The 12527-nt window shown below is 47.6% G+C and overlaps 6 protein-coding genes across 6 annotated transcripts; 4 read left to right on the top strand and 2 right to left on the bottom strand.

Annotated features, from left to right (window-relative positions):
- Positions 1-753: 753 nt before the first annotated feature.
- LOC117145618 (neprilysin-2) lies at positions 754-2985 on the top strand. Its single transcript, XM_033311334.1, has 2 exons — positions 754-1866; positions 1926-2985. Exons 1-2 carry the CDS (start codon positions 754-756, stop codon positions 2919-2921), a joined length of 2109 nt encoding a protein of 702 aa, XP_033167225.1. The 3' UTR covers positions 2922-2985.
- Positions 2986-3149: 164 nt separating this feature from the next.
- LOC117144853 (uncharacterized protein CG16817) lies at positions 3150-4867 on the top strand. The gene is made up of 4 exons (XM_033310256.1): positions 3150-3304; positions 3796-3882; positions 3954-4210; positions 4277-4867. The coding sequence occupies exons 1-4, from the start codon at positions 3288-3290 to the stop codon at positions 4468-4470; spliced, it is 555 nt and encodes a 184-aa protein (XP_033166147.1). The 5' UTR covers positions 3150-3287; the 3' UTR covers positions 4471-4867.
- Positions 4868-5307: 440 nt separating this feature from the next.
- Positions 5308-6733, top strand: LOC117143800 (nucleoside diphosphate kinase 7). Its single transcript, XM_033308644.1, has 4 exons — positions 5308-5436; positions 5501-5667; positions 5730-5897; positions 5951-6733. Exons 1-4 carry the CDS (start codon positions 5308-5310, stop codon positions 6648-6650), a joined length of 1164 nt encoding a protein of 387 aa, XP_033164535.1. The 3' UTR covers positions 6651-6733.
- On the bottom strand, positions 6648-9588 carry LOC117143799 (peptide transporter 3). The gene is made up of 7 exons (XM_033308642.1): positions 9174-9588; positions 8872-9105; positions 8165-8393; positions 7831-8105; positions 7563-7768; positions 7204-7509; positions 6648-7145 (listed from the first exon to the last, which is right to left on the bottom strand). Exons 1-7 carry the CDS (start codon positions 9205-9207, stop codon positions 6756-6758), a joined length of 1674 nt encoding a protein of 557 aa, XP_033164533.1. The 5' UTR covers positions 9208-9588; the 3' UTR covers positions 6648-6755.
- Positions 9589-9690: 102 nt separating this feature from the next.
- LOC117143801 (transmembrane emp24 domain-containing protein eca) lies at positions 9691-10703 on the bottom strand. The gene is made up of 2 exons (XM_033308645.1): positions 10470-10703; positions 9691-10407 (listed from the first exon to the last, which is right to left on the bottom strand). Exons 1-2 carry the CDS (start codon positions 10600-10602, stop codon positions 9890-9892), a joined length of 651 nt encoding a protein of 216 aa, XP_033164536.1. The 5' UTR covers positions 10603-10703; the 3' UTR covers positions 9691-9889.
- A 288-nt stretch (positions 10704-10991) lies between these two features.
- Positions 10992-12287, top strand: LOC117143041. The gene is made up of 3 exons (XM_033307484.1): positions 10992-11196; positions 11259-11414; positions 11472-12287. Exons 1-3 carry the CDS (start codon positions 11074-11076, stop codon positions 11940-11942), a joined length of 750 nt encoding a protein of 249 aa, XP_033163375.1. The 5' UTR covers positions 10992-11073; the 3' UTR covers positions 11943-12287.
- Positions 12288-12527: the final 240 nt, after the last annotated feature.

Here is a 12527-nt window from a genome sequence, read left to right as displayed (position 1 = left end):
GCAACAGAACTGATAAGTTTCGTCGATCGACGATATTATTAGCAACTAACTATCCACCTGTTGACCACATGTAAGCCAAACATTCGAAATTGGCACCACGTTACCACGACAACAGAACTGAGATGTTTTCGTCGATGGAACCACCTGTTATCCACCAGTTATCCACCTGTAAACCACCTGTTATCCACCCGTTATCCACCTGTTAACTACCTGTTATCCACCTGTTAACTACCTGTTATCCACCTGTTAACCACCTGGATACACCTGTTGGCTACCAAAGCAACAAACACTGTAAACAAACTCCATATTACCAACGCAACATAGCTTAGATGTTAAAATATCAAAATATCAAGGCAACAGTATTATTATCATTGTTATTCATACTTGTATGTTAAACACCTGTTACTCACTAGTTATTCACCTGCTATTCACTTCCATTCACTTTCGTTGCAGCTAACAGGAATTAAATTTGCAAAATGTAAATACTAAATATGAATAGCTTAAGCTTAAGTTTTTAGATCTCTTATTTGTATACAGATTGTAAACAGAAACTTACTCACTTCCTTATCAATAATCCGATGCACAATGCTTATTCTTTATTCCGACCAACATTTTACTGATAAGGGTTCTTTATATCTCTCTATTATTGCTCTCTTGATTGCAAATTTTATTGGGATGCTGCCAGTTTTCGTTCGCGATTTAAATCAGTGTGTTTTATAAGTTCCGATTGAGAAGTGTTCACATAAAATACGCATGTTTCCTGGATCACTGAAGCTGATCTCCCTGATGTTGTTGTGGGTCATCGTTGCTGCGGTTCTGACGGATTGCGAGGCCAGAAGCTTTGTGGACAGGTCCGACAATTCCGATAGCAATGGTAGCCCGACCAATAGATCCACGGCAGAGTACCAACTGCGGGAATACGCGGAATTCATGAAATCCTATATGAACCAAAGTGTAGCGCCCTGCGAGAATTTCTACGAGTATGCCTGTGGAAATTATCGGAACGTAAAGCCGGATCGGTACTCTCCGAGCAGTAGAAGCAACCTGGGCGACGTGGCTTACACACTGATCGACATTACGGAGCAACTGGTGGGCAGGATGGATCTGGCGGAGGCTCTCAACGTGTCCAGCGAACTGGCGGTGGCCCAGCGATTCTACAACGCTTGTCTGGGAGCAAATCTCCATCCATTCAATGCGGCGGATCCTGCTTACTTGAGTCTTATTCGTTCGATTGGTGGATTTCCCGCTGTGGATGGAGACGCCTGGAATGCCTCCAACTTTAACTGGATCAACATGAGTGCTCACCTGGCCAACTTTGGCGCCAACGGTCTGATCCGCGAAGCTCTCCAGTTAAGGTATCCCTTTGAACCATACACCAAACTGCCCGAACTGGGCTTCGATCACATCATCGTCCATGAGGAAAACATTTCCAGCAATACCACTCGCGCCTTTCGGCTGAACGAAGAGCGAATGCACGGATATCTGAGGGCGTTCGGTTTGCCGGAGGACAGGATTAGGAAAGCAATCGCTGGGGTCTTTGCCTTCTGGCGGGACGCACTCGAGATCCCGCCCCAGTGCGAAGTGTTCGATCCCTACCGAATTGAGCGAGAGTTTCCCCAATCGGAGTACTACTATAACATCTCGTGGAGTGGACTTCACTCCTCTAACAAATTATTCTGCGACTTTTACTACGTGGAACTGGACAAGGTATGCGCCCGACATCGCGAGGCGGTGGCCAACTACCTGGCCATGAAGCTGCTCTATAGATTCGATCCCAAACTGAAGGCGCCCAGGTACCAAAGGAACTACTGTGCGGTTACGCTTTATCATTCCATGCGGTTTCTGTTCAACAAACTCTATATGGCTGTGGGTAACGAATACGTATGATGAGAATACCAAATAATCTCAATATTCTTGTGTTACAGAACAACTTCAGTGAGGAGAAGAAGCTGGAGATGTCGGAAATGGTGCGGGAACTGCGAAAGAGTCTGCGAAAGACGCTGGCGGATGCCGAATGGCTGGATGCGAAGAGTAGGGCGAGGGCACTCCTTAAGGAGTCCAGAATTCAGTCACGCATAGGTTCGTTCCAAGATGATGCACTTTCGGATCGAATAATCCGGGAAATCAATAGTCTGAAAGTCATCGGGGATAGCTATGCGGAGACCAACATTAACTTGCAGAACCTAGTTGTACAAATCAATCGGTTTAGCAGTCGGCATTTTCAGGAGCTGACCGAGGACACCAAGCCGCAGAAGATCCTGACAGGATTGCAGGTTGGAGCGGGCTACTACACTCCGGACAACTCCATCAATGTGATGGCTGGCGTGGTGGAACCACCGATATACCACCGCCACCTGCCGCTTTCCCTGAAATTCGGCACCTTGGGTTTTATCGTTGGTCATGAACTCATCCACGGCTTCGATACGACCAGCTCCTACTTCAATGGCAATGGTCAATTGGAGCCCTTGTTGTCGGAACTTTCGCAACAGTCATTAGAGGATCGCGCCGAGTGCTACATGGACTACTATGGCAAGTACCAGGTACCGCAGATCAGCAGGCGTGTCAACGGAAAAACTACGCTGGACGAGAATATCGCAGACAACAGCGGACTAAGACAGGCATTGTCGGCCTACCGCAGTCACAGGCAGCAACTGCTGGAGCATCCTGGGCAGGAGAGGATCAGCGACGGCATGCCGGGTCTCGATCTCGCGCCGGAACAGTTGTTCTTCCTGGGATTTGCCCAGCTATTTTGCTCCCATTACGAGGAGGAGCACTACTGGAAGGGTCTTAGCGATGAGCACACCTTCGACCAATTTCGTGTCCTGGGAGTTTTGTCCAACAGCGAGGACTTCTTCCACGCCTACAACTGCTCCGTGGGCAGTGGCATGCGTCCTGGCGACAAAACGTGCCGACTTTGGTAGCTCATAGATTTATAAACATCATCATAAGTTCTTTAAACCCAATAAAAGTTGATTTCAATATTTAGTTGTGAGTCTTTCAATTCCTTTTACCGACGATGTAAAATGTTTTGACACAACACCTCAAATTTACCTTACACGTAACTAGCTAACATTTGTGTCTTGTCTATCGAAGTTTCGCACCCCGGCGCACCGTTCAAATTTAGTCACATCTCCGCAGCGCGCTCGGTAACTCTGTTTCTCATGTCAATTTTGTGCATGACAATTTTGTTGAACAGAAACTGCCTTTTTTTGTAACCAAATCAGGCTGTCAGTCAGAAGTGTTCCGACTTCGTAAAACATAAACCAACGATTCACACTAACAACATAATGTCGGCAGCAGCAGGGTGAGTCCACAACCGACCATCTCAGTGCCCATCGGCGCTAGCCGGACAATCTTTTTGTGGCTTCTTTGTGCGTCGCGTGCTTTGTCGTTGCGGCGGCGTCCATTTTCGAAGTCCTGGCCGTGAAAAAACACGTAATTTTCGTTCGGATGACCCGTATTCTCGCGCTCATCCGCCTGCCCAACCTTTTGTGGCCGCGGTGGGCGTGTCCTGTGCGCATCTGCATTGCGATATTCGCGGAACTAATCGGAGGGTCCAGTGTTTGAGGTTATGTTTTTTGGCTGGCGGTAATGCCGTGCATTTTCGGCATGGACTTTCGCCTGGGCCTATGGTTTATGCAAATGGCTAGCTGGGCAGCTATTTGCATAGTTCGTGCACCCGCTTCCAGAAAGTCCGACGCCAGTTGCCATGGCAACGGATCTCGCACAACGCAACACCCGACACCGCGCATGAAGCTCTTATTTATGTTTACCCAACTTGATTCTCCATTGCAGATTGATTCCGCCTCCAGTTTCCTGGGCCCAGCGCAATGACTTGATCTACGTCATCATTGATGTCGAGTGCAAGGACATCGAACACAAGTAGGTGCCCCCATATATACTTTGCCCATGCTTCTAGCACATTCTAATTCCATCTATCTATCCCAAAACAGAGTTACGGAAAAAAGCTTCACTTTCAAGGGCGTGAATGTGCTGGATCCGTCGAAGAAGTACGAGGTCACACTGAACTTCCTCCACGAGGTGGATCCCGAGAAGGTGACCAGCAAGAACATTGGCCGCTGCCTGGAATTCACAATACCCAAGAAGGCGGCCGGACCCTACTGGTCCTCGCTGACCACGGACAAGACCAAGTTGCATTTCCTAAAGGCCAACTTTGCCAAGTGGCGCGATGAGTCCGACGACGAGGAGGGTAAGTTGACGGCCTCATACCCAAGATCTCATCCAGCAAACCCACTCATACAAACGCACTTTGCAGGTGATCAAAAAGACAACGGCATGTTCGGCAATTTCCTTAACAGCCCTGGTGGCGATTGGAACAACAAGTTCGACGACTTCAACGTCGATGACGAGGAGGAGGACTCGGATGACAACATCCCCAGTCTGTCCCAGAACGACGAGGATGACGAGGAGGGCGGCGAGGGGGATAAGGAGAAGAAGCCAGCTGCCTAGACGGTCGCTCAGATGGTGTCTAGCAATTTGGCGTAGTCGTAGCGTTAGCCGTGGCTCTTATACCATAAGCCAGCACACACGATCAGAACACTCACTCCTCACATACACACCAGAAAACAAAAAGAAGAAGCACCCAATCACTCATAAGAAACATCCACAAACACATGCGTACACGAAACACTATTCCAATCGAAGAAAACCACATTTAATATAGCTGAATAATATGCGTATTCAGATGAGAGATGTTAACAAAAAGCAACACAAGGAACAAGATGATTTGGCGCCGACAAGGGAAACCATAAGTTTTACGCTAGAATTTAACAACCAGAGGAAAGCTACAACCAATTTATTGCAAAAATCAGTTTGCAGTTTATTATTTTTGTTTCCTGTAAATAAAGGAAATTAACAATAAAAAAATGAAAAACTTATATTCGGCTTTTTATTTGCAATATTTTAGATATGTTCTAGAAATCTCTAAACTGAATAAATCCGGAATGCGGAGTCTGGGAGTCCAGCTTCTTAAAGATGTCACGAAGAAAGCTTTATCTTTGAATAGATAGCGATATTAAAAAGAAATTATAGGTAATGGGTAAATTTATTTATGGGTAATCTCCTAAAATATGTGTTTAAAATTATTATAGGTATTTCATTCTTTAAATTTTGCGCCCACTTAAATGCATTTTGTTATGTTGGCAACACTGTTGCTGTGACAACGCGGGAAAGAAGAAGCACAATTGAAATGCCAAGCAAACATACAGTTTTCACTCGAAATAAAGGACTTGCTGTCAAGCGATAGAACGGAAAAGCAAGGCATAAGATTCCCCTCCAAACTATACCATGAAACCCGCTGCGATTCCGGCTAGCGAGCGGCGTCTGGCCTTCGTCGCCGAGTGGTTCCATGCAGAGGCTGGAATCATACGCACCTTCCTGATCACCTACTATGTATCCGACAAGGCCGTGGAAGTGGTGAGGATTGGTAGCTCTAGTTCTTCAAAGAAACACATTTATCCAAGGCCTTGTTTTCCCTCAGTTCGACCAGCGCAACAAGCGCACATTTCTGCGACGCACCAAGATCCCGGAGCTGACCCAGCGCGACTTCTTCGTGGGCTCCAAGATCAATGTCTTCGGCCGGCAGTTTGACATTGTGGATTATGCTGACGACACTACGCGGACCAACCTGGCCAAATATCGCAAGAAGTGTGCTACTTTTTCGACAGCTATCCATCCACTTGCTAATCTGTAATTCCCATCTCTTTCAGGGGCTTCGTTCTGCTCAAGAACAATATGTGGACGAAGCACCTGGGCAAGTTCCTAAAGACTCTGATCGACAACAAGATTAACATAAACCAGGGCATGATGGTTCAGTTCTCTCCCAAAATGGTAACTCAGTTTCTGTCCGGCAAGGACACGACGGATGTCTCCTCTTCGTAAGTACAGATGGCATGCCAGGGAACACATCTTTAAATTCTCTAAATTCCAGAGTCCTTATGAACGAGCTGCTGGCTGGGCCGGCCATTAGCCTGGAGCTGATTGGCGACAACGTAGTGGAGACCATCAAGGCCTGCGCCCAGTACAAGAGCACAGAGGCGGAAACACCCAGTGTGAAACTGTCGCCCAGTTTGGAGGAGCTGTTTGAAAGTGAGGAGATTCGTTATGGATTTTACTACTCTGATAACGACAACGACGTGGACATGGACCTAAAGTTCATATCTGAGGCGAGGCACAGCATAATTAAAGATTGTGTATTCAAGAACACAACACTTGCCATCATTAAGCCGCACAGCATCAAGGATGGTCTCCTGGGGGACATCATTTCCGAAATCCTGTCGAATGGCTTTCGGTTGACAGCCATGCGCATGATTCTAATGGCGCGAATCAACTGCGAGGAATTCTACGAAGTCTACCGCGGCGTGCTGCCCGAGTATATACCCATGGTTGCTCAGTTGGCCAGTGGAGTGTGCATGTGCATGGAGATTGCTTGCGTCGATCCTGAAAAGAAAACTGATCGGGAGTTCCGCAACTTCTGCGGGCCCATGGACCCGGAGATCGCCAAACTGCTGCGGCCTCACACGCTGCGCGCCAAGTTCGGGAAGTCCAAGGTGCAGAACGCCGTCCACTGCACCGATCTGCCGGATGACTCCAACCTAGAGCTGCAGTATATGTTCAAGATAATCGACTGATCTTAGTTTAGCTTTTATTTGTTTTCAGTTAAATGCATGTTTGCCTGTGTGCGTTTATCAATAAATTACAAGTGCATTGGAAATACTAGAGCGTAGAAACTTCTCCTAGATGCTTCCGCTACGGCTGGTGCTGGGCACATCCCGGTCCTCCGCTTCACTGTCCATCCTCACGTACATCCCGCCCTTGCGCTCCTGCAGAGTGTAATCGAAGGCCAGAAGGGCATAGAGGATGATGCAAACCAGCATTACCACCGCGTAGAAGAAGTACTCGGCCATCTGTGAGCTTAGCATACCCAGCTCGGTGACCAGGACCACGATGAGATTGCCGAAAGCATTATTTAGAAACCAGGCTGCCGTGACCACCGACTTCATAGAGGTCGGCGCTTGGGTGAAGGCGAACTGGAGACCCGGAATGGAAAGCAGTAGTTCGCCCATCATGAGCAGCAGGAACTGCGGCAGTTGCCAAGCTATATTCACTGTTTGGAGCGGGGAATTCTTCGAATAGTTCGGGTTAATAAGCGATCAGGTGAGGTATCTTATTATTCCTGCTTACCTTTATTCGTTCCTGCACAGCTCCCGCACAGAAAAAGGCGCCGGCGGAGAAGATCCCACCCACAGTCACACTGTGGAGCGGCTGGAGCTCCCAGTTGAAGTAGCGGCGCAGCAAGGGCACTGTTATATACTGCCACAGCGGGATGAGCATGAACAGAAATATGGGGCCCACGGCCTTGGCCTGATCCGGCTGGATGGTCACGCCCATTACTGTGGTATTCATCTGAGTGGCCTGGAAGGTCCAGCTGGAGTCCTGTTGCGCCAGCAGAGCAAAGTAGAAGGGCAGTGGGATAAACAGCTTGGATATCTAAAAGAAACAAAAGTTGAAAGAATCTTCATTATAACCCATGTACAACTAACCCTTAAAACCCTGGACACATCATTGACGAAGCCCATGTCGTAGGCTCCAACTGCATTGTGCAGCCAGTAGTTGGAGCGCTTTGGGGACTTGCGACGTCGCCACTTCTCCACGAGAGCGGTCTTTATGCAGCCGCAGAACTTGAAGAGTATGTTGTCATCGGACAGCTTTTCGGACTTGTAGAAACATTTTCCAACCAGAAAGATAACTAACACCACAAACAGGCATAAATTAGATATAAATAAACAAGGAAAACTGATAGTTACTCACACCAGGCCATCATAAAGGCTGCTCCAAGGGTGCCGAATACGGCTGGATAGCATTCCGCCTTGTCAAAGCACTGCGTGTTAGCCCTAACCAGTGGCGGAAGGATCTTGCTCAGGAAGATTCCAAAATAGTAGACGAAATAGTAGAAGGAGAAGTACTCGGCCAGATGGACGCTCTGCTCCGGCAACCTGAACTGCAGTGCACCCAGCGAGGTGATGCAGGCACGTATCGATCCATTGCCAACGGCGATAAACAGCAGAGCGATGGACACCAGCAAGCTACGAGAAGGAGGTGGAATAAGCTAAGCCCTTCATCCTAATCCTGTGCGAGTACTTACACCATCGGAAGACCCATGGCAGGCAGGGATGTGAGTGTGAGCAGCAACCATCCAAAGGCGTAGATAAAACTGAAGCCGGATATCGTGCGCACATTGCCGATATAGCTATCCGCTAGGATGGCCCCAATGATCGGACAGAACTGGCCAAAAAAGTTGAAGATGTGCAGCACCACCGTGGAAAAGCTCTCCGTGAAGTTGAGATCGTCGCGCAGATAGAGTGCGAGTACGGCTGGAATCGAGTATACTTAATAATCCGTAATCGTGGGTCAGGCTGCAGTCAATCTCGAATTATTGACCATGAAATAAAGGTTGTTGCATTGAGACTTAATTGGAAATTCGTTAAGCCACCTCTTTAATGATGGATGTTCTTTTGAAGATTCAAATTAATGGGAAAATTCCGGGAGTTTTTATTAATTCTTAAGTCAGTTATCGTATTTTTGAAGATTTCCTTAGTAGGTAACTGAATGCTTAGGTCTTGTTCCTGCCCATTATTTGCCGATTTCAACCTAATTTTCCATCTTATCTATGCCCCCTATAAAATGCATCATCACAGGTCTTTTGACTGTCAATAAGACCTCCTTGTGTTTATATTTCTGTGCCGCTGATAAGCCTGGTTTCGGAATTTTTCAACCAGACTATGCCGCCGAATGCCTTTGCCCTGACCAAAAATCGATTATCTGCTTTTGGATGGAAATCTGGAAACTTACTGCGAATGCCGTTGGCCGCAAAGGCCTCAAAGAACTTTGTAGCCAGAACGAAGAAGACGGCTCGTGGATACCTGTACTCCATGCGGATGGGCGGTGGAGCAAATCCATAATTGGGCAGAGAGCTGCGATGCGGCCGCTTCAACTGGGCCCGTTCTCCTCTCCAGGCGACCCATTCCACGTCCCGTGCATCGCGTTCATAACCCACCTGGCTGAGCTCCGCCAGAGCTGGCAGGGCTGCATGTAATAGGGAGACAGAGGATTACCTGCGCTTCTTGTCTTATCTTATCTAGCTGCAGACTCACTTTCTTCGCTGCCGATTTCCGTAGCGCGAAACATTTTCAACAGCCTGCACGCCTAATCCGACGTAGACCAACTGAACCGGGGAGGGAGCAGAGACCTGGGCCAGTTGTTGACTTGAAAGCGCTTCAGACTGGATCGGGTTACAGAGCTGCGGCTTTTGTGGGTCGTCAGCGGTTGCGTTTGGTGTGCCACAACAAGCTCTATTGTTTGGGCGACGGATTTGTGCCGCGACTGACGACCGCTGCTCAGGGCGGTCCAAGAGCTACTAAAAAGTCTGTTCTCCGCCAGAACAAACAATGAGATAAAGGGCACTCACGACACGATGCTGCCCGATGCAGTTACGATGGAGCGCGGTCTTAAAACTAGGGAGTTAACGCCAACGACACAGGTTATCTGCCACAGGCTGCTGATAAGAAGAAGCCACGCTTGGCGAGGCAAACATAGTCACGGGACCCGGCTCAGCTGACTGGCAGTCTGACCCAGCGGAGATAGGATGTGGGGGTGCACACAGTCTCGGTCTCGTTTTGTACAATGGATTTTATTAAATTACGCACAAGAAATTACAACTAGAAGTGCTTGGAGTCGAGGCCAGTGGCTGGTTGGGTGGATGACGATCCATCGATGAAATTCGCAATTCCTGCCAAATGAGGGAAACACACGGAACAATGAGGCCAGTGGTTGGCCAGTGGTGCTGATGATGCCCTAGCCCCGGAGCACCTCACACCAGTTTCTTGGCCTCAAAGAAGCTCTTGAGATGACGCATCTGCCAGAAGCCCATGCAAACCAAGACGACGGTTTGGGCCAGCGACCACCAAAGCACTCGGGAGTTGGTGCTCTCGCTGGTGTGACGGAAACGCTCCTCGCGGTATCGCTGGTAGTTCTGCTCCTTGGTGATCTGCTCCACCTGGTCGAGTAGCTGGCGGATGCGCAGCTGTAGCTCAGTCAGCTTCTCCTTCTGCGCCACATTGGCGTAGTCGATAGCGTGCTCTCCCACCTGGATGTCCAGGTGAACACGCAGCTGGGCACCACTGAACCACGCGGTGCTGTTCGAGAACATGCAGATGACGTGCTCGCCAGGAGTGTGTGAGGTGAACGAGATGCGGCCCTGCGAGCTGTACACGCGGGACAGCACAATCTTGTCGTCGCTGTCGCGTACCTCCACATGCATTCCGATTCCGGGCGACGAGGGCATGAATCCATTAGAGCGCGGATCATACAGCTCCACCTTGTAGTTAACTGCGGGAGGACAAGTTAGTCGATTGGTAAAACTTCCAAGTTGGCACTCGGCGCTGGCTCACCAATCACAGTTGTCTCGTCGGGAACCTCCTCAATGAAGCACTTGCGCTCCGTCTCCGATATGTGGAAGTACAGGCCGCAGGCGCTGTGCAGGACGCACAGAATCAGGGCCAAGCTGATGAATTGGTCGCGCATTTTCGGCTATTTGCACTGACTTTTTCGAGTAATTGTTTAATAAAGTTAAGCTCGCCGACACGTCATGAGAAAAAGTGCCAGATCAAAGTCAGAGTGTTTGGCATGAGAGATGGCACCGTGTCTGGGCTAGCTCACGACAACTCACGAAAGCGATTCTTTAATACAAAAAATACAAACGTTAAATTAAAATCTGTATTCAAACAGGTGTACATTTAAAAAATAAAAGTTTAAGCCTAATTTACAAACATTCTAATATACTATATCTAATAAATAAACATTTTGCGATAGTTATTCTCACGCTATCAGGCTTGAGTTCTCTTTGCCGATATCTTGTTCGAGTGGCAACACCGCAGCAACAGCTGTTTTGACATAAGAATTATTGGTATTTTGCATCGCTTTGGACACACTGATTGATCAGTGTTTTTATTTTTTTGTTTGGTTCTGCATATCTAATAATTTAATAACACATTAATGCAGCCATTTATTGTCATTCGCAACTACACGCAAGATGACGAGCTCAAGTGCCAGGAGCTGGTGCGGGACTATATCATGTCGTTCTCGAATAAGTCCTTTTTTGTCTATTGCTTCCGAGAGGTGAGACATCTTCAGGTGGATCCCCCAACTCCATGAACTGATGTGGTTTCAACTGTTTTCAGATCACTCTGCAGTTCATAGTCATCACGTGGGCCATATTCTTCATATTTCTAGGAGTGCCCCTGCTTTTTTGTGCACTCACTGTGCCCGCTTGCATATTTTGCCTCTTTACCGGCACCTACTTTTCGTTTTACTCCAAGGCAGTGGAGTTGATGCGGGTAAGTGTTAAAGTATCGCCAGAAAAGTATCCCAAACTAAGAACGTTTACTTTCCAGACCAAACCATCGCAATCTTTGGTGGCCGAGTGCTATGAACCCTTCATTTTCCGCTGTTCACCCAAGGAAGCTAGCTACCAGATATTTACCGAGAACTGTCCATACGAGGAGGCATACACGAGGAAATTCCGGCGCAGGATTGTGGCCGCCATTAGTGTAAAGAATCACCACGCCGTATACAATGCTGCATGGATCTATCGCTTTGCCATCGATCCCCATTACCCGTGTCAGACGATCATGGAGCCCATGATAAAACTGGTGGTCAAGAACTGCATTAGCGGCGGGTACGCCTCACTGGAGTGCACTATCTCCGAGTGGCAGGAAAGTGAGCGCGACTTTTACGATGATTTTGGATTCGTTACGCGGCAGATCTACCACAAAAAGATCATCGGCAGCAGTTTGGCAGTGATGAAGACACAGCTGACCTATGGCTTGCGTACCGACGGAGCAGCTTTGCACAAGGAAAACTAGTGCGTGACCAATGGTGCAATATAGATGATAGATAGATGGATTCTGTGTAATCTAGTTCAATATTTACGTATTTATCCTGTGAACTTTACATTCCAGTCACGTATTGCGTCCCGAACTCAAATCACACCGAATTAAGCCCTGGATGGCGTTTCTTTGTCGATTCGACAATGCTTAAAGCCAGTTTAGCCAATATATAGTAAGCTAATACTCCATAAACATTCCTGCACGTCGACAGACTTTACCCGTCGTCGGCTCGACAAAGAGTAAATTCCGTCTAGGATTAGGAAGAAACTTTATAATCTCCACACTCGAAGTTTTAATAATTGTAAACACGTTGACACTGCTTTTGTCCTGTTTTATTATCTCTGGTTTATTCTTTGACATATTCTATTTAAATAAATAAATAAAATATTTAGTAATAAATAAAATTTGCGTAATGATTTAGCGTAAATTTGATGCCACACATCTAACGTTTCGCATTTTGCTGTGTGATTCTGCTGTAGGTACATTAATTTCTTATTCTTTGATGCATTTCTCGGTTCTGTAGCCCGGTTACATGGTTGAATTAAGGTGTAATTTGGAAAA

Source organism: Drosophila mauritiana, chromosome 3R (genome assembly GCF_004382145.1).
Source record: "Drosophila mauritiana strain mau12 chromosome 3R, ASM438214v1, whole genome shotgun sequence".
Lineage (NCBI taxonomy): Eukaryota > Metazoa > Arthropoda > Insecta > Diptera > Drosophilidae > Drosophila > Drosophila mauritiana.
The sequence above is the reverse complement of the archived record's forward strand: the minus strand, read 5'-3'. Positions and strand labels throughout refer to the sequence as shown.